Genomic DNA, 21,139 nt, shown 5'->3' with positions numbered 1-21,139 from the left:
AGAGTGCCGGCCTGCAAACCATGAGGTTGCTTGTTCGATTCCCTGTCAGGGCACATGCTTTGGGCGCATGTAAGAGGCAACCAACTGTTTCTCTCCCTCCCTTCTCCTCTCTTTGAATATAAATTCAAGTATAAAATTCACTCTTTAAAAAAAAGAGGCACAATTAACCCCATGTCATTCTGGAGCCCTGGGGATCACAGAGGTTGAATTTCTTGAGGTCACACAGGTCAAAAATGGCAGAACTGGGGCTCAAGCCAGGGTGGGAGCAGCCCTCGACTCTGACCCACCACACCCCTCGCTGTCTATCTTTGAATTTCAGCCCAATGCCAGGGTGAACAGGATGTAGACTGTGCCCCCAGAGCTCCCAGACAAGCCAGGAACAGATGGGAAAACTGCATCGTTACAGTTCCTTAAACACAGCCAGGTAGGTGCCCACACCTCCCACCTCCCACAGCTGTTCCCTCCGCCCCGTCCTTGCTGCACAAGCCCCTTCTCCCAGCACTCCCTTCAGCAAAGGATACTCGGGCATCCCTGCTGAGGGCGTAACAAAAGGTTACAGGCAAGGAGGTGGAAATGGTCAGAGCCAATGACGACCACGCGGGCCGCTGCAGGTCAGCAGCCCTGCACCCCAGGCTTCTCAGAAACACCCCGTCTCCCTCCCTGGGGTGCAAGCGCGTCACTCACTTCCTCTCACAGCTGCTGTCTGGATCAATACCGGCCAGCTACACAGGGCGCGGGGGGTCCCTCGCACAGGCCCTCTCCTCTACACAGACGAGGGTCTGGCCTGCTCCGACCACAGCGCGGCAAGAAGTCTTCTTTAAGGAAGCAGCTGAACGCCAGCCTTCCACAGCCTGCTGGCTGGATCCCAGTCAGGGCACGTGCCTGGGTCGCGGGCCACATCCCCAGTTGGGGGTGTGTGAGAGGCAACGGATTGATATTTCTGACACATCGACGTTTCTCTCTCTCTCTCTTTCTCCCTCCCCCTCTCTCTAAAAATATATAAAATATTTAGGAAAAAATTCTTCTCTAACACTTTAAGACCCTAAGACAAGAAACCCACTAGACTCGGCCTGTGACACCACGTATTTGATTCGCTCGTCACTACTGTCACTGGCCCCCAAAGGAACCTAATGATGGCTCACAATAATGTCACAGCCTCCGAGACAAGCATTAAGGACACAAGAAGCAAGGACTAAAACAGAGAAGAGACATTTGGTTTCTGACGCACAAAGCCAGGAAGGACTTTCCAGAGCCGGTGGCCGTAGAAAAGACCCGCAGGAACGGATGGGGTCCCTGCACAGGAGAAGAGGCCCCACAACAGACGGGGAGAGGAAGGCGGCAGACGGAGCCCCGAGCGGGATCACCACACCAAGCCACCGCACAGCAAAGCCCGCTCCGCCGGAGCCACCTGCTCCCCAGGAGCACAGGGAGGAGGCCGAGACAAAGCGCAGAGTGACGAGGACAAGGAGGGTGCGAGCACAAGGCCGTGAAGCACAAGTGTGAGCACTCAGTAAGGCTGTTTCAGGGAAGGGAAAGCTAATTCCGAGGTGAAGTCACCCACTCAGGGTCACACAGCTAGGGTGTGGGTATGGGCTCTGGAACCCCAAAAGTAAGCTCTCTCCTCTCCACAGCTTCCCGACCATCCTCCTTCGAAGCAGGGTTTCCCAAATGCACCAAGAACCCCAAGTGACTGTGGACACCCATCCCCCAGGCCCTTCACTCCCGATTCTGGAGCTCCAGGCTGGGCCCCGAGGAGCCACGTGAACAGGCCCCCGGTGTGTTCACAGACAGGATGACGATGACGAGGAGCCACATGAATGGGCCCAAGTAAAGGGTTTCGTTCAGCCACACAATCTGAGAGGCCACGACACAATTTCAGGGCCATGGCCTCGGCGTGCAGGAGCACAGACAGTCCCCCCAAAGTTCCTGGGCTCCTCCCAATGAGGGCAACCAGTGGTAACCGCATTCTGAGACCAGGAACACTGCTCACAGTAGAGGCACACTGGTCTGGCGGCACCTCAGAGAACAGGCGCCCCCCCAAATGCAGCCGCGCCACAGACTGGGCCGCTCTGGCCCAGCCCAGGACTGATCTGCGATGGCCCCCACGTACAGCCGAGGGAGCCACCGAGGCAGCATCAGCGGGTCAGCGCGCCTGCCCACATCACAAACGTCTCAGCTGACTCTGGCCAGCACATCCCACTGCCTCGCAGACCGGCACACCCCACCGTCCACGCAGGGTGGGACACCCCGCACGGCAGCATCCAGCACAGGTTTTGCTAGGGGTACACACAGGGCAGCCAGGGCCGGCTGCAGGCACGCTCCCACTTGCCAGGCCCCGGGCCAGGCCCTCTGAAGGGCAGCTGCGGGGCCGCTGGACACTCCCCACACACCCTCTCCACGGCCATGCCCTCCTCACAGCACTTGACGGTTTGGGGCGTCCCATTTGCTTGTGGGACTGACTCTTGTGCCCGCTTCACCCCCCCAGCCTGGAAGCCCACCCACAGTCACTGCCTGTGACCTCTCGCACCGCCTGTAGCGCCTGTACCGCTTGCCAAGGGGAGCACCCAGGACACACACACTTGCTGAATGACAGTACACGAGCACAGGTAAGGGGCCGATGCTGCGGAAGCCATCCCCACCGGGACCCCCGCAGCCCTGGTTTGGCACCTGGGCGACAGGGTGCATGGTCTGGTCCCAACACACGGGACAGCACACACCTCAGCAGTGAGGCCGGGGCCAGGACACAACACAGGCGCACAGCCATACAGGAGCACAGGGGACACGACCAGGGCTCCCAGAAATGCCAGCCCTGAGTTATGCAGGTGGGGGCAGGAGTGGGAAGTATGGGTGACTCCACCTGTCATCAACCTCAATTTCAGGGCCATGGCCAGGGCCATCAGCACCCGCTGGTCGGCCCGGAATGCTCAGGGACTAGCATGCAGGCCCCACGGAGAACGAGGCTGGAGAGGCCAGCTGCTGGTCTGCTGACTCGGACCGCCTGTGAGGCGTCCTCAGCTGCAGCAGGTCAGGCAGGAGCCAGGAGGTGACAACAGACTGTGCGAGCAAGCCAGGGACCCAGGAGTGACAGCGAGCGGAAGGAGTCAGAGAGCAGCACCGCCCACAGACCAGGCCCATGCGGCACTCGGCAGCTCGCTGGGCAGGGCTCCCCATCCGACGCGGGGCCTGCTCTGCGGGGTAGGGAACACGCAGCGACATGTGCTCAGCAAGAACAGCTGGCCTGGCCCACAGGCCCTGACCTGCATCTGCCAGAGAAACAGAGGTGACGCTACCTGTTGAAGAAGTTCCCGAATGGTCCCAATATTTTCAATTTACTTCCCTCCGCAACCTCATCCACACAGTCCTGCTGGTGTAAGTCATGGCTTTCCTTGATGGAGCTCAAGGTGACGTCAGTAAACTGCGGGTCATCGTCATTCTCCAGGGTCACAATGGCACTGGAGCTGCTCGTGACCACAAGGTCCAAGATGTCCTCATTACTGACGGACAGTGTGGTGGACAGCTCTGTGCTGAGACTGGACACGCTGCAGACGGAGACATCGTCGCTGCGGTTCAAGGCTCTGGAGGTGGGACTGTAGAGCTTCACTGAGTCGTAGCCCGTCCTGGGAAACGTGGAGGACTTCCGCACACTCTGCTCCCGCTCAGAGCTGGCGGGGGCCGGTGGTGCGTAGGAGGGCAGGGGGCACGCACTGTGGCAGGACCGTTCAGGGACTGTCTCCGACTCGGGCTGCTTCCTCTTCACATGGACCACACTGCAGGGCACGGGCTCCGGGTTGCCGATCTCTAGGGTGGGGATGCCGGAGTCCACTGACTGCAGGCTGTGCTGGTCCGGTGCCCCGAGGCTCAGCCTGGGCCCGTACTCGGACAGTGACGGGGACCTCGGGGCCTTGAGGTTCACGTGCTGCAGGTTCTGAATGTGGTTTCCTGGCTGACCGTCCAGAATGCCCATCAGGGCCACGCCATTCATAGAGCTGGCAAGGCTTCCATCAGTCATCTTGGTCCAAGGAGAAACTAGGAAAAACACCAGAACGGAAATTAAGGCAGAGGAGGGAAAAGCCAAAGACGCCCCTCTTCCAATGTGCAGCTCCAATGTCCTGACACCTTTTTTAAGAACAAATCCTCGAAAAAAGTCCTACAAATCCAAGTTTCCATTCAGGACCAGCAGCTAGAGATTTGACATAAATTATCGTGATATAAAATACCACGAAGATAACTCCAACAAAGGATGCACACAAGGTAAAAACACATAAAATAATCACCCTCGCCATCCTCGTGGCCACCCACCAGTCCCATCTGTGGGCCCCAGGGCGGCACTGGCAGCAGCATGGGGACTGTGCCAGGCAAAATCGGGGCTGCTCGCAATGAACAGGTCGTCTTTGTTGCAAGCACACAGATTCTTAACCCGAACACAAGTCAAGGTTCCGCCTGCTGTGAGGTTGCCTGAATGCCCGCTGCCTCTGCCCTGGCCAGAGGCTCGGACAGCGGGGGTTCCGCCCTGTGCACCAAAGGGCTGCAGGTCTGATTCCAGACCAGGGCGCGTGCCTGGCTTGCAGGTTAAGTCCCTGGAGACAACCAATCAGTATTTCTTTCTTACCCCCTCAACCCCTCTTCTCCCTTTAAAATCAATAAACATCCTCAGGTGAGGTTTTCAAAAAAATCGAGTTGTTTTTAAAACAAGATCAACTGTACATGCCACATGCGGCGAGAGGACCCCAGCCACAGCCCTGCTGACAGTGGCCCTCCACAAAGGTTTGTGTCACCTCGCTCAGGGCTGTGCAGCGAGGCGCAGCCCCGCCTTCACCACGGGAGAACTGGAGCGAGAACTGGAGCGCAGAGAGGTTTAGAATCAGGCCCAACAGCACACAATTACTTAGGGCAGGGCTGGGATCTCTGGGGCTGACCCCTGCATAGGCCACACCTAGTGGATGAATGGCTTCACATGGAGTCAAAAAAACCCAGGTCAGAAGACTGGCTCAGTGGGGACGGACAAGCAATACAGGAAAGAGAGAGTCCATGAACCTACGAGACAGAAGTGAGTGAGAAGTCAAAGCAGCCAGTGACGCGCACGGCCGCACCCCCCCCCCCAGGGCCCAGCCCGCCATCCTCTGGCTGAAGACTGTGCTGGGGAGGAGGGGCAGAAGGTGCACCAGCTTGCAGAGGACAGTGTCCAGAGGACTGAGGGCCCTGGCATGTGTGATGTCACCCTCTAGTGTCCTTTAAAATGTCAAAACTAAAGGGATCTGGTGGTCCCTCAACTCTGGCCTGTGGAGCCAGGCACCAGAGAGGACAGGACCCCAGGTCCTGCCGCAGCCCCACCCCCGGGCCTCGGGAGAGCGAAAGCACTGCGAGAAGAGCGTTCAGTGGGCGCGGCCCCTCAGGGCTCTGCAGGCAGCTGCTGCCCCCAAACAGAAAGTCCCCAAAGGTCTTGAAGCAGGGCGGCAACCACGCCATTTTGATAGCCACGCCCTCCTGGGTGATTTTTTAGCTTCTGTAAAGAGCATTCCCGCTCTCCTTCGGTGGCTCCCCTTCAGTGGCTCCCCTTCAGTGGCTCCCCTTCAGTCGGTGAACACCACCAACACTGCAAATCCAACTCAGCAAAAGCAGAAAAGGGAGGAGGGGTTTGTCACCTTCCCACCCCCAAATCAAAGGAACCAGTCAGTGCAGCCCTGAAGCAACAACAGAAATACAAAGGCGTGAATGGAAAGGCGGAGTTCAGAAAGAGATGGAACCATGCCGAAACCTGCAGTGCGGCCTGTGAGGGACAGGGAGTATCTCAGCATGACACTCTGCTCCTCGGTGGCCCATTTCTCTCGGAAGGTAGAACCACGCATGGTACCCCAATACAAAACCACCAGCAAAGTCAGAGTTTCACATGGAAACGAAACCATAACGCTGTTCTGTAAAAAGCTTCCTAGGAAAGAAAGCCCTCTCTGGACACAGACGCCAGCGCGGTCACTGCAGGGAGGCACGGGGAGGGGCGGAGGTGGGTATAGGGAAGATAAATGGTGAAGCAAAAAACAACTGACTGACTAACTACAAACAGATACAAATAAAAAACGCAGGGTACCTGGCTGGTGTAGCTTAGTGGATTGAGCGCAAACCAAACAATCAAGGTTCAATTCCCAGTCAGGGCACACGCCTGGGTTGCAGGCCAGTTCCCAGCAGGGGACGCACGAGAGGCAACCACACACTGACATTTCTGTCCCTCTCTCCTTCCCTTCCCCTCTAAAGATAAATAAATAAAGCCTTAAAAAAAACGCAGGGTAAAAACTCAGTGCACCCTCGGAAGTACCAAGCACCCCTCACACAGGTGAGCACGGTCTCAACACTGTGCGGCTCGTGCGGCCCTGAGTCCCTGGGCTGCAGCCCACCAAGGTCCCAGCAAGTCTTGAGCTGCTCCCAAGCAAGGCTGCAAGGTCACAGCACACCATGTCTGGGACCCGGCTCTGGGGCACCTCTGAGCTGAGCCAGGCAGCGAACCACTGGATCCACTCTTCCCTGAGGAGATACAGGGGGTCAAACTTGGACAAACCTGAAAGTTCTCCTTTTTTATTTTAATTCAAAGAAAAACATAAGTAAGAGATAATCTTTGGAGATGTCAAAGGTGATTAGAATCATCAAACACCACCAACACCCCAATAGGTCCAAGTGGCCCAAAGCCTAAACTCCAGGGGAATCCTCTGGAGGGAGGAACTCCACCAGGCCTGGCTGAGATCCGCGCTCCACCGCCTACAGCTGGGGCCACCGCAGGGGTGGGGGGACGCTGGGCCTCTGAGCCTCAACTCCCCTCCCCCCAGCAGTGAAATGGGGCCATCACCTAGAAATCCTGGGGTACCTGAGGGCAATGAAAGGAGAGGGGCCGGGGAAAGCACCAGTGCACCCTGCATCTGACACACGGCAGGCACCCAATAAATGGAATTTTCTCTATTTTAGCCACATTAAAAGCTCAAATACCTGCAAAAAAAAAATGAACTTGAACTGAAATACCAGAGTGACAGGAATGCATAACAAGTGTGGTAGGTGAACCCAGGGACCCCTCTCCTCTGAGTCACCTGACGAAAGCACCTGACAAAAGTGGGCGTGGCCTCCCAGGGCCACTCAGAGAGCGGCCTGGGGCGTCCTCCAAGGGAGCTGCTGAACCACGGTGAGGCCCCCACATGTTCCAAGTCCAGTTTAAGTTCCTGAAAGTTCAGGAACAGGGTGTTCCTTCAGGAAAACAAACCTAAAAGGGAAAAAGCGCTTCCGCTTGCAGCACACTCTAAAACCAAAATCTGCAAGGGCCAAGGTCGCCTGCCCTCAAACCCTTCCACCCAGTGCCACCAATGCTGTAAAACCAGAAACCGCGCCCCAGGAGAACACGTGCCTTCCGGGGGCGCACCACCAGGGTGGTGGCACACAGCACCTGCTGAGACAGGCTGCAGGGCGAACTCTGGAAGCCTGCCAGGAGGCCAACTGCCGATGGCCTGCCTCCAAGTCACACGTTTTCTAAAGACAGAATAAGTCTAAATTCCCCGAGCTGGCACAGGGCGCTCCCAATCTGTCCCTGCCAGCCTCCCCAGCCTCACACTGTCACTTCAGCTCTCTCAGCACTGAGGATTGCTGCCCCAGGCCTGAGACTCTCCCAGCTGGGTCTTCAGTGCCTCTAGAGATCTGGTAGCAGGTGCCACCAGGAGGCACAGCACACTTCCAAGACCACCTCCTCTGAGAAGCCTTCCCACCTCTCCCAGGAAGCTGCAGGCCCTCCTTCCTCCTAGACTCCTCTTGGCCACATCCCACCTAAAACAACTATGTTTACAGCTGTTCCCATGTCTCCCTGTACTGGCTTCAAAGCTCCAGGCAGGCACAGCACTAACAGCTTCTGGACACCACTGCCTGGACACATGCCTGGCACGGATTAAGGATTCACACTATTTGCTGAATTAATTATTACTAACAACTACATTCTAAGCGAGCAGGTTTCAGGTACAGTTGATCCAAGAAACATCTGCCGAGAACTGAGTTATGTTCCAAAGACAAGGTAAGCAGTGGGAGTAACAAGACAAAGAAGAAAATCCATGTCATGGAGCTCCTGGCACGCGAGCGGACGACAGACACGGCAAGGAAGCAATGACCACCCCGTGCCTCCTGTCTGCCACCAGACTAGCCAGCAAGGAATGCTGTCAGTGGGGTAGGAAAGTAAAACACAGCACGGCTGCTTCTCAGAGGCCACGCCACTATGGCCCGAGGACACAAGCCCCTGCAGTGGCCACCACAGGGCGCACCCTCAGGCTCTCGGGCACAGCCCGGCAGCAGCCATGGAGACAATCGATACAAGTGTGACAATGGCCAGCCATCACCTCCCAGACCAGAGAAACACACCAGACGTCAAGCACGGAAAAGGAGAAGACTACCCATTTTAGGCAGCGAGACCACCTGAGTTTTATCTACCTGCCGCAAAACTGAGCTCTGCAGGCAGCGAGTAAGTGCCCGAGAGCTGAACAAGCTGCCCTGCTCTGGGCCACGTCTTGGGGGTCCTGCAGGCCAGAAAGTGAACAGCGGCTCCGACCCGTGAGCCTGAGGAAGACTGGAAAGCAGGTCCACCTTGAAGCAAAGGTTTCACTTTCTCCTTCTTAAAAACCAAGAGGACTAAGTCTTGACTACATCTTCAGAGACAAAAGAAAAAGTTTAGGGAGCCAGAACCAAATGATTCTGTTTTGATCCCAGGCAGGGAGACACACTCACTGGCGGCTTCAGGGAGCAGCCCTACCGCCCATCCATGCAGACGCCCCTGGCCCCTTCCCGGCCACAACGCAGCCCCCCCACAGGCCGCACCCTACACCGGCACAGGGAGGGGCTACTCTCCCTGACCCTCCCGGGAGGCTGTGGGCACTCACCTCCGCTGCCGGCTGCCCATCGACCCAGGGCCACGCCCGACCCCCTCCCCTTCCTCTCCAGCGTGAGCGCACAGCTGTCTGTGGCATGTCCCCTGCAGAGGAGCCAGCTCCACAGAGGGCTCCACAGCACCAACCACCATCTTCCTTTTTGTAACTCAGGTCCTGGCTCACGCACAAAGGCTCCTGGGAAGAAAGGCACAGGCCAATCTAGGGCTCGGGTGCCTCAGCGTCAACGATGAACAGGAACAGCTGCCTCTGCTCGCCAAGTGTGCGCTGCACGCGGTGCACCACGTTCGCTGATCAGTGCTCACGCCCATCCGCTGCGTGCCCTCGTCACCAGCTCACAGACACACAACAGAGGACCGGACGGTGCGTGCGACAAAGTGGTTTTGCCAGGGCTGAGCTGGTGCTAAAGCACTTCCTCTCCACGTGGCTTGCATGAGGACCCAAAACAGTGGGTTAATTTGCATTTTGTAGAATGAAAAGTCAACTATAAAAGTAGTCTAGCTTTTAAATGGGTTATTCTTTAGGATTAAAAGAAAACTTATAAAAAAGAATTTCTTAGAAGTCTAATATACTTCTCTGGAGGGTGAATGGAAACTTTCAGGCACCTGGAACTTAACACAATGTTGTTTGAATAAGTTTTGGTCCATCAGCAAACCGGGCAGAAATTGGGGTTAAACTGTCAAAGGTCCCCAAAGACTCCTTCACAACTCTGCAGGACAGACCCTGAAGTCACACTGCACAAAGGTCCCCAAAGACTCCTTCACAACCCTGCAGAACAGACTCTGAAGTCACACTGCCCAAAGGAGGTGATGCTGAAAAGGCATGGGGAGGGACATCTTCAATTGAGGACTTTCAACATATGGGGGATTCTCCACAACCCCAAAATGTTTCAACTGCATTTGGTGATTTACCACAACTAATTGTCCTAAGCACCGGTGTGCTTGAGGGGCCACAGACAGGTCAGGGACATTCTGACCACTTAAGAAAGTCAACGTCATTTACACTCATAATGATTAACAAGAGAGACCATTCACCAAAGACACACCGTGACCAAATGTGCCATTGCCCACGCCAGCTACAAGCCCTGCAAACGCACTGCAGACACCGAGGTTCGGAGGGGTGAGTAACTTGCCTGAGCCCACAGGGGCACACAAGCTGGATTCAAACCGGGCCTGACGTCAAAGCTGCAGAAGTGGCTGCTGCAGTCAGTGCTTAGGAACACAGGCCCTACGTTTTGTGATGATCTTTGGGACGATCAATAAGCTAAACAGTTAACAATTTTTTCTGCATGTATGTTAGCTTCAACAGAAAAGTTTTAAAAATACAACAAATGAGGGGGTACCCTGGGCTGGTGTGGCTCAGAGAATTTAGCTCTGGCCTGCGAACCAAAGGGTCACTGTTTGGGTTCCCAGTCAGGGCACATGCCTGGGTGTGGGCCAGGTCCCCAGTAGGGGGTGCTGGAGAGACAACCACACATTGATGTTTCTCTCCCTCTCCCTTCCTCTCTAAAAATAAATAAATAAAGTACTTAAATAAATAAATAAATAAATAAATAAAGGGAGGGAATGCATGTTCTAGAGATAGACTGTCTGGGTTCAAATCCCAGCCTCTCCATTTTCTATGACCTTGAACGAGTTTCTTGATTTTCCTGTGCCTCAATTTCTGTGTAGTAAAATGGGGCCGATAGCAGAGCCTGTCTCCTCAGGCAGCTGAAAGATTAGGGGAAGTAATCCACATAAAGCCTTCAGAACTGCTGCCAGACAAGAGTTAAGCCTCAGAAGAGCTGGTTGGTGTTATTCTTTCCTGGGCACCAGATAGGCCCGGCCAGCTCAGGCCCCCTATTTTAGCAACTCATTTGCATAAGCTTAGACACAGCCAGTCCCTCCGCAGCCCGCTGCACAGCCTCCTCCTGTCCCCACCCCCTCTCCTCTCGCTGGGCAGAGCTGACTGAGCTCTGGGCCTCACCTTCCCCATGTGTAAAAGGAGATGACCAGCCCTGCTGATCTATCTACCTGAGCTCCTTCCAGCCTGACACTCCGGAATTCTAAACCCAGGCCCTGCAAAGTTTGTGTCTGTCTTAAGACAAACACAAGCAAACAACACGGCCATTTCCCTAAAATCCTCTCACATCCGTATGAAGGCCTGTTTTGATGACAAACTTCCTCCAAGATCTCAACGGCCCACGAGCAAGCGTGGTACGCTGGGCAGGCATCCCCTGTGCTGAGGCTGCAACAGGAAGGCCAGAGACTCGGATCAATGTGGGGGGCAGACCCCCAAACCAGGTGCTCTGAGAAACAGGGCCCTCGCTGTTGCGGAGGCCTTTGGCAGGGCAAAGGCCCAAGGAGGTGGGGACATTAAGGACAGTAATTCACCTGACAGACGAGGGGTGGAGAAGTGGAGGGGTGGAGAGGGAGGGAGAGAGAGGGTGCCTGGTGTGGTCAGCAGAGGCAGGTGCGGCCGGGGCAGAGTGAAAGCTGCTTCACCGGCCTGGGGCCAGCCCGGTGAAGTGGTGGGGCGCTGGGGTGCAGACCTGGAATCCCACCTCTGCCTCTCCTCTGCCAGGTGCCTTCCAGCCAGTGACTTACGTTACCTCCCTAATTTAGTTTCCCAAAGGGTGCATTCCCTCAATAACTCTGGGCCCGAATCCATACCAGGTTCTCACTAGGGTTGGGAATCACCCAGTAGAGCCCTCAAACTCAAGGGACCTAAGAGCCTGGGGGCATGGGGGCACTGAGGACAGAGCAGGGGGTAATAGGTTGGGAAGTGGCACCGGAACTTGAGACCCCGGCTGGTCCTACCCAGATAAACGGGGCATGAGGAAGTGCTCCAAGACTGCTAGAGGGAGAGCGGGCCCAGGCAAAGCATCTCGCCGTGCCCGGAGCTCAGACCTAACGGCGTGGCAGCAACGAGCGCTCCCTAAAGGTGCCACAACAGCGAGGGGCCTCCACCCACACCGCAGACACTGGCCCCCAGGACCTCCTGCACGGACAACCTTCCAAAGCACAGCTGCCATTCCCGCGTTGGTGGAAACAGTGCCCCGAGCAATTTTAAGGCAGAAATGGTTTCACGCGGCCAGGCGAAGATCCTGCCACTACAATGCCCAGTGTAGGGTCTCGGGACTAGAGAGTGCAGGGCCAGCCCTCTGCTTCGTCACCGCCTCACCCCCTCGGCTTCCAGCCACCAACTCCTTCCTCCAGGCAGCTGCTCCCTGCCCAGCGAGGAGCGCCTGGGCAGTGTCCTCCCCACCCCCGACACACGCCGGCTGGAGCCTTCCAGCCTGGGTCACGGGAGTCCTGAGCGAGGAGCAGACGGTGTGAGGAGGAGGGCGTCTGGGGCCTAGAGACAGGGATTCCAAGAAGGAAGGGTGTCAGGAGCTCCACGGGGAGGAGCGGCCCCCCGCGGGAAGGCTCCAAGGGGTCGGAGACCCCACAGGTAGAAGGGTCCCGGCGGCCGGGAGGGGCGGGTCCAAGCGCCGAGCCCGCAGCCCTGCGCATCCGAAAGGACAAACTCTTCGTCAAGTTCCGGAAAAGAAGCGTGTCAGGGCGCGCGCCTCACCGAGGGGCGGTCGAGCGCCCAGTGCCGCCGGGGCCCCGCCGTGTTCGCCGAGCCCCACGGGCTCCCCAGCGCCGGACTAAGTGGGGACCGCGCGGCGAGAGGGCGTCGGACCAGGACCAGGACGCGCGCTGGCCCCCCACCCCGCCCGCCTGAGGCCGCCTCTCCGCCCCGGTGGACGCTGCAGCAGGTGGCAGCGGCACCGCACGCCTGGGGCCCCTCCCGCCCTCCCGGCCCCGCCCCCGCCCCCGCCCCCGCCCACCGCCGCAGGCCCTCAGTACCAGAGTTAGCTCAGCTCCGACGCCATCCCGGAGCTGGGGATTAGGTGCCCCAAGTCCCGCGGGACCCTCAACTTCAGCAGCGAGAACGCCGGGAGCGCGGCCGGCAGCGGGTCCGGGGAGCAGGTGCGCGCGAGCCGCCCGCGGCCAACGGCGGAGCACGCCTTCGCCCCGCCCCGCGCGCCCTCGCCCCGCCCCCTGCCGGCCGCGGCCGCTCTTCTGCCAGAGCTGGCGCCTCCCGCTGCAGCCCCTAGAACTCGACACTCGTCCTGCAGCCCTTCCTGCGACCCGCTCCCCAGCCCGCCGAGGGCCCCGCCGCGGCGTCGCTGGCCCTTTACTTTCTCGAGGGCCAAGTGAAGCCGCGAGAAGTGCCTGAGGGGATCTTCGGGTCCTCAGAGCCCGGGTGGATACCCGCTTGGGGCCTCCTTACCTGGTCGGCTCCACCCGCGGCCATCTTGGAAGTGGGAAGCTGCGGGAGGGGGAAGGGGCTCGAGCCGGCAGGGACCAGGCGTGGGGAGCCGAGCGATGGAGCGCATCGATGGGTGCCCCTGCCTCTAGGGTGATGTGCGGGGGGAGGAGGGGCGGCCTCCCTGCCCCTAGCTTTAGTCTCCTACTCTGTAAAATGGGCTTTTCTGGTAGTTGTCCTTTACTGAGCTGTTACCCACTGCAAGCTCCTGGGGATCTTTGAAAATGCCAAAGCCCAGGCCACTCCCCAGGCCAATTACTTGGAGGTGAGATACAGTTTTGCAAGTTGGGTAATGTGCAGACAAGTTTGGGGATGCCCTAGCCTAGCGTTTATTTGCATTATTTTGCGTCAGCATTGCAGAAACGCCTGGACAGGGTCTGATCAAAGCCGTGTAGTGCATAGAGAGGCAGAGAAGCCTCTTACCCAAGGTCCCAGGACCCGGGACAGTAGCTGGGGGGGGCGGGGGGCGGGTCGGAAGCCAAGTGCCCCACGCAGACCACCTTCCAAAACCTCGCCAGGCCCTGAATGAGAAAGCTGTTGTTAGGCAGTAGCTGATCTGTCCTAAATGGAGGCTTCCTGAGGCAAACCCGGCCTGTCTTGTTTACTGCTGTGTGACCTGCGTCTGGCTAGTAGTAGGCACTTAAATATTTGTTAAATTGTCATTGTCTTCTGGAGACATCAAGTCTGGAGGACCGACTCCAGTGGCTGGGAGCCGGAAGGCCTGGGTTGCACCCTGGGCTCTGATCCTGCCACGCAGGAGCCCTGAGCACTCTCATGGGCAGAATCACCCGAAAGGAAACTTAAAGCCGACCAGCTGAGTAAGGGAGGACTGGAGAGCAGATGGTCAGGGGCAGGCAGGGTAATCTCTCCAGCCCAGAGAGCATCGGGAAGCGTGCAGTGGAAGATGACTTTGTCAGGGCCATGGTCACGTGGGTTGGGCCAAAGAATCCTGACTTCCTACTGTCTCATAGCTCTGCAAACGCTTAGCACCTATTAGTGATGATGGCAGGTGGCGAGGACTTGAAAAAGGCAAACTCTTAGTAGGGTACTTTAACACACTCAGAGGGCTCCGTGCGTAATAGGAGCTTTATAGATGATTACATTTCTAGGTGGAAAATGTTTTAAAATATTAAAAAAGGGAAAATAATACCAGGTATCCTTCAAATCCTAACGTGACCTCCCCAGCTTATTTTAAGAAAACATTAATGGAAAAGTACAGGCTTGCTTCAGGCCTGAATTGGCAACCTAATACATCAGTTTAATAAATCTGCTTTTACAGTGTTCCTTGCAACTCTACAAATCCCTTCCAGCCCTCATTCTGAGTCTTAGGGTTTTAAAACCCCACGGTGAGAAGGAACCATTGTTCTAAGCCCAGAACCAAAAGAAGTTTGTGGTCCACAGGTTTTGGCGCCCTGTTTGCCTTTTCATCACCCTCTCTCCATCCTGTTGCCCTCCACCCCCTTCTCTGGGCCCAGAGCCCCTCTCTGGAGCCCATTAGTCGCTTACACCTGCCGTCACTTACACCCACGTGTTCCCATTTGTCATCAGCACCCAGAAGTGTTCTAGATGTGTCCTCATCACAACTGAGTAACAAAATGAGAAATACAACGAACAAGGTCAGCTGTGTGGCCATGCATACTCACACCACTTCTCAGAAGCTCAGTGCCTCCCTGCCTCCCTCCCTGATACCGAGACAGGTTATCAGCGGGGCAGCGTAGAAGAGAGCCAGAGACAGTGACAGGAAAGTGTCCAAACAACCAGAGTGCCACCACAAAGGAACCTCTGCACTTGGTTGCAAGAAGCAGCAGACAGACCCTCATGCCAGAGGCATCAACTTGTATTTAACTCAGTTTGGACAAGTACAGTTACTGTCTCCTACCCGCACTGTTAAAATCGGTGAATTTGGGAGGCAGGACCCCTAAAAGTGGCACATTCGTGATAGGGAGATGGCATGGCCCAGCAAAGGAGGACGCAGAAAACAACAGCCCTCAGAATCCCTGTGGTCCAAAACACTGGTGGAGTCACCCCAAATTCCAGCTGACTGATGTCACACAGTGTTACTTACAGCAGCGAAAGGGACGTGACGTGGAAGTTCTACCGTGAGGGAAGGCTAACTCAGTGGGGCCATCTTAAAAAAAACCTTTAAAGGAGTTATAGAGCACAGAGGAGATGCTTAAACTATGAGTGATACTGGATTTTAAATAAAGGATAAATCAAAGAATGTGGAATGCACGGCCCCTGCCCCACCCAGAGCTGCTCGAGGACTGCCGGTCTGTGGCCTTCTGCTGGTGTGGGTCTCTCCCGCAGGAAGGGCTTCTTAAACTTGTCGAGAACAAGCCTACTTCAAGAGACACCAAGTGAAGTTTAGAAGACAGGGAGAGGTGCTATGCCCAGAAGTGCTTGGTAATCCAGGACAAAAATAAATACAATGCACCCCAAATACAGGGTAATAGTCTGGGTGACCAAGAAAGACAGCATTGTCAGATTGCATGCGCCCAGACGGAAGCAGATGGGAGAGTCTGCGCAGTTCATGTTCCTGAACTCCCAAAGTGCAGTGTGGAGGGTCAGGCCGCACCAGTGGGCCCGCAGGCTTCTCAACAGCTTCTCCACAGGCTCAGCATGGACAAGGTCTGCGACGGCCCGGGAGGTGGCGGCAGGAGTGTGGAAAGCATCGATGGCCCAGCATCGAAGAGCTGGTGCCTTCACCTGCTCTTCAGATGCAGGGCTTGCCAGAATGACCACAGGAAATAGAGTGTCGAGGACCCTCAAGGAACTGGAGACAGAGACTCATCTGTCCCTCACAGTGCCAGCCAAGTCCCAGTTACGATCCAGAAAGCAAGGAGTTCAACGCAGAAGTGCAGTGTGGGTCAGACAGCCGCAGATGATGCAGGTTACCTAACGGAAGACGACAGAGAGGCTGACAAGGACCAGTTCTCCCAGCATGTGGGGAACAGTGTGCCTGTGCCCCGGGCGGGGGCTCTGGATGAGAAAGCGCAGGCTGCTGCATGAGAGAGTGGGGTCTACAGGGAAAACCCGAGAAGGAAGTTGAACGGTGGGGCCACCTAGCCTGTCTCTCGCCCAGAAGACAGACTGGGTAGCCCAGAAGAAGGCGAGCCTCCTGAGAGCTCAGGAATGGGCTGCCGAGAGCTAATAAACCAAACCACGATTTTCTATGAAGATTTGTCAGGTAAAGACTAGTAAATTGCCTTGGCTGGTGTGGTTCAGTGGACTGGGCACCGGCCTGTAAACCAAAGGGTCACTGGTTCAATTCTCAGTCAGGACACATGCCTAGGCTGCAGGCCAGGTCCTCCGTGCGGGGTGCATAAGAAGCAACCACACATTAATGTTGCTCTCCTTCTTTTTCACCCTTCCTTTCCCTCTGTCTAAAAGTAGTAAGTTAATAAAATCTTTAAAAAAAGACGAATAAACTTATTGACGAAGTCAAAAATACATACACATGGAATCCGCATCATCCACAGGAAAAAAGACAGGAAGAAAACACCAAAGGGAATATCAGAACACACGTGATTACCTTCTGCCCCCATATGTTTTGAGCCAGATTTCCCCAGAAGGAACACATGCTTTATTTACAGTGAAGATGTGCTAAGATACTCACGGTGGGTGACAGACTTTGAGGTGCACAGTCAGACGAGGGCCGAGCCCCTCGCCCTTCTCACCAAAGCTCGGAGAGAAGCAAGGCAAGCACGGTCCGTCCCCACTGTGTGAAAGGGAGACTCAAGCCCCGGGAGATCAGAGAGGTGAGCGATGAGTGTGTGGGGAGCAAACACTCGCTGCGTCGGGGGCTGCAGGCCGTGCAGCCTGTCTTTGTAACGGCCTCTCGTTGCCCGCAGGCACCGTGCTGCTGTATCACTGCCCCACTGCACCAGGAGGAATCCAGGTGGGTCTGGCCCCAAATCAAGGGTCTCTCGTCCCCAGAGCAGCCAAGGCTGGAAGAGATAACTTACAATGAAGCTGGGGCAGGTCCCCGCTGTGTGGCCTGTGGCTCCCTGACTGTTAACAGTGCCCAGTGCCAGAGGCCCCAAGGCTCTAGGTGTGAAGGAAGCAGAAGGCGCTGGGGGCGGGGCCCCCTGTCACAGCACACAGTAGTGGAATTTTCCAAACAGCCTTCTTTTTTTTCACGTGTTACCCAGCTGCTGCTGCTGCTGCCGCCATCAGAAAGCGAAGCCTGATTTAGAGGCTGCGGGGACAGGTCTCACGGGGGAGCTGTGTGAGGTGGGTGCAGAGGGCAGAGGTGGGCGGGGGCATGCAACTCCTTCCCACACCGGAGGACCCACTGTGGTCACCGCCCCTTCACATGTGAGGCTCGGTCACTGGCCCGAGGTCTCTCCAGGCTCACAGAACTACCTATTGCACCCAGAGCGGTCTGAACTCCCTCTCATCCCCACCTTCACACCTGCTCCACCTCTACCTTGACTTCCGAGAACCCCTTTCTCCTTTAGTTCCTAGTTCTCTCCAGGGGTGGCTCAGAACATCACCCCAGGCGCTCTGGCCCTCAGAACATCTTCCCCACTCTACATCACATCTGCACCCCCAGGCTGCCACTGGGCCACCCTCCAGACACCTCCTGGCCTTGTAGGGTCTCTGTGCCATCCCCAGGTCCCTAGCAGGCCCCTAGAAGGCAGCCTGGCACCCACTCAGAGGAGCGAAAAACAGCAGAGCCTTACTGAGCCCTGCACATGTGGGGTGTGGGTATGCCCCCCATGTCCTCACCGGGGTGGCAGAGAGGAAACAGGGAGGGAGATGGAGTCGGACAGGGGAGCCTTCCTGCCCAAGGCCACAGAGCTGCTAAGTCCACAGGCAGAATTTGAACCCAGGCCTTTTAACAGTGACACACACACACAGTGGCCCCAGCCCCCTCCTGTCTACAGAAACGGGCTTCCTAAATGTCCCCATACCTCCATCCAGCCCCCGCCCTGCCTCCGTCTGGCAGCTGGCATGGTGGGTGTTGCCAGCTCCCTGAAAAAACAATCCCCAAGACTCCTTGCCACACACTCGCCCCCAGTGCCCACACCTGGCAGGGCTGGCTACTCCCTCCTGCACATCCCCTTGCATGTCCCCCACGCCCTCTGTAGCTGGCAAGGGGACCAGATCTGCAGAGGAGAGACGGCAGCACAATGGAGGGTCCCCCACTCCATGCTGGCTGGCCAGGGAGGGGGCTCAGTAGCAAGTACCCGCTGAGTGGCCATGACTGAGCCTTCCTCTTCCCTTGTGGGCAGACAGAGGGACCACTTCTAAACTCCAAACATGGGCCAGGAACTGGAGGGGGTGAAGGGTGCCGCCCAGGAGCCGGTTTTCCCCCAGCATGTCACCCCTCCCCTGACCCCCTGGACATGGCCTCCTGGGGTCCCGGTCAGGACCCATCTGTCTGCCTCATCAGGCGGTGAGCCTGACAACGGCACCCAGCAGGTGCTCAGGACAGTTTGAGGACTGCTGTCCAGGGCTGCAGGGCCCGACTGTGGGGCTCCTCCTGCTGCCTTGCTCACAGGGCTGGGGGGCTGGGGCAGGAAGGCCCCATTTCTGGAGGCTGTGCATTGGTGCCCCCGCCCACTGACTCCCAACTGTGAAGGGGAGCCCACACGGCCGAGGAGGAAACCACAATGTTAAGCCTGGTCTGCAGAGTCACAGGCGGGTGAAGTGCCCTCGTGTGTGTCTCTTCCCAAGGAAACCTGTAACTAGTTCTGCGGGAGTGCTACACCACTGCTGAGTGTATAAAACCGACGCTGAGCCTCCTTCCGCCCCCCCCCCCCAGCCCGGAGATGCCAGGCAGCCCTGGTCAGGACACAGCCGCACCGCACCAGCAGGCTTCCCCCACACCGTGAGCTTGCCGACTTCCCAGGGTGCCATAGTGGGGTAGGGCTGCTGGGCTGCCAGGCAGGACTGTCTGGGGGCAAGATAAGGAAGAGCCCTCTAACGAGGAGGGCTGCGGGGCCTACAGCGGCTTCACGCCTTTCCTTCAAAGTCCTGAAAAGCGTGGCCATAGCTCAGGCCAGAGCAGGCCTCCAAAGATCACGGAGGGGGCTGTGACATCCTTCTTTCCAGAAAACAAGGGCCGAGGGAGGTTTCCCAATATAGAAAAATGAAATTTATCACTGGCATCAGGTTTAGAACCCAGCACATAGTAGGCTCTTGATATATGTTTACTGAATGAATTCATGACTGTTTACAAACCCTGTCTCTCACCAAGGCCTTGTCCCCTCCTCATCAGCTGATTAATGCCAGCTCCTCGCCCTCAGAAACCCCGGCCTGCTGCCCCCATTTCCACCGTGAGTGTTGGTAAGGCCAGCGGGACGCAAGGATCCACTGCTCACTGGCCTCGTCCAGGTACGGAGCACGCCCCCTGCCCCCAGGCGCAGTGCCACCAGGCCTGGCTGAGGCGACTATGAACCTGCTACCTCAGTTCGGTTCGAGGAAGTCACCTGGAAGCCCAGGCCTCCCCACTTCCAACCCGGCTTGGGAAGGAAAGGTGCAGGTGGGGCCGGGACTCAGAAAGTAGGAGGCAGGACCATGAGGAACCCGGAAGGATCACCTGACCACATGGAAGGGGGAGGGCTCACCTAGCATCCCTGGTGGGGCTTGATGGGGGAAATAGAGGCCACCCACAAGACGGAACACAGGGTCCAAGGGTGGGCATCAAGACAGGCATAGGCTACTTTGTGTGTGTGTGGGGGGTGCTTAGAGTGGATACGGGGGCCAAGACCACACAGTGCAGGGCTGCAGCGGAGTCTGGGGCTTGCCTCTGCACACTGGCCCATGGGGCCCAGGCCTGTGCACTCGTGGGGCAGCCAGGGCCGGAGCCTGCTGAGCTGTTCGGCTCTGGTGCCGGTGCCCTGCAGCCTGTAGAGCGACACTATGACCAGCAGGACCTGGCGCCTGAGCAGACACTGTAGGTGCTCCAGGTGCCTCTGCAGATGAAGGAGAGGTGCCAATCAGGCCAGAAGGGGGCCAGGACCTGCCGAGGCCCTCGGCCAGCCTGGGGCTGCGGGGTCACAAAGCCCCAGCACAGGGTCCTCCGGTGCCGCTCTGCTTCAGCAGGGGTGGAGGGGGTGGGGGAGAACTCCAGAAGCCAGGCAGCTGGGCTTCGACCAGCACTGGTGCCCTTGGGCTGCCAGCCTGCAGCCGGCCCCCAGCCCCCCTGGGGACCCGAGCCCCCAGTTCCAGTTCCTCTGGAGGCTCTTCAAGGGTCTGAAGATGGAGAGCAAGGAGCAGTGAGGCAGCCACCACCCTGGCCTGGGGGTGATGAGCCCACAGCAGGCCCAGCTCCTTGCTGTGTGGGGGCGGGCATCCCTGCACGGGCCCCTCTGCAGTGGGAGTCCCCGGAGATAGTGGGTACGGGGCAGATGAGCGCTGGCCGTGGAGCAGGAACTCCTGGTGTGGGGGCCTGACCCTGCCTCCCAGACCTGCCCCAGGATGTGGGGACAGGGGAGTATGTGCAGAGGAGAGGGAGGAGGGCTTGTCCTCACGCCAGGTGAAGTGAGGGAAGCTCTGCCTGCCCCTCAGCAACTGGCCAGCCCGGCCGGGGGAGGGAGCAGGAGGTGTGCGGCTCCAGTCAGGAAGAGAGTGACCAAGCCAGGGTCACAGAGTAATGGGGTAGAGGGGACAAGGAGGCTGGAGGATGCCTGAGCTCTAGGCGGGCCTGCCACCTAGTTTCCAGCACGCACCCAGGGGTGCTGAAGCCCAGCACCCCACGGAGCCCTGCCGTCTGGAAGGGGGTGGGGTGCATCATCCCCATCTGACTGCAGGCTGGGTTTCAGGGAAGCCAGGGCCAGCCGGGTTAGCAGCCGAGGGACAGGCCTTCCTGCAGCCCCACCAGGAGGCCTCCCCTGCCCCGGGGCCCCAAATGGCAGCCTGCACTGCGAGCTGCACAGGCCCCGGGCCGCCCCTTCACCTCAGGGCCAGGGACCCCCTGCAGCACAGTCCTGCTGCCACTT

At 57.5% G+C, this 21,139-nt stretch overlaps 1 protein-coding gene and 1 pseudogene across 4 annotated transcripts in view; one reads left to right on the top strand and one right to left on the bottom strand.

Annotated features, from left to right (window-relative positions):
* Nucleotides 1-13,181, bottom strand: part of TBC1D14 (TBC1 domain family member 14) — an 81,772-nt gene extending 68,591 nt beyond the window's left edge. For 2 of the 4 annotated variants that reach the window (XM_037046190.1, XM_037046198.1), the window contains exons 1-2: nt 12,728-12,881; nt 3,291-4,026 (exon numbers count right to left, since the gene is read on the bottom strand). In XM_037046190.1, coding sequence (XP_036902085.1) covers nt 3,291-4,009 — 719 coding nt within the window. In that variant the 5' untranslated portion in view covers nt 4,010-4,026; nt 12,728-12,881. Of the gene's footprint in view, nt 1-3,290; nt 4,027-12,727; nt 12,883-13,154 lie in introns of those variants that run through there. The other 2 variants (XM_037046197.1, XM_037046202.1) reach the window with 2 other exon arrangements.
* Nucleotides 13,182-15,442: 2,261 nt separating this feature from the next.
* On the top strand, nt 15,443-16,440 carry LOC118987216 (60S ribosomal protein L5-like; annotated as a pseudogene).
* Nucleotides 16,441-21,139: the final 4,699 nt, after the last annotated feature.

Source organism: Sturnira hondurensis, unplaced genomic scaffold, assembly GCF_014824575.4.
Source record: "Sturnira hondurensis isolate 20B ecotype Veracruz unplaced genomic scaffold, ASM1482457v3 Scaffold0000780, whole genome shotgun sequence".
Taxonomy (NCBI): Eukaryota; Metazoa; Chordata; class Mammalia; order Chiroptera; family Phyllostomidae; genus Sturnira; species Sturnira hondurensis.
The sequence above is the reverse complement of the archived record's forward strand: the minus strand, read 5'-3'. Positions and strand labels throughout refer to the sequence as shown.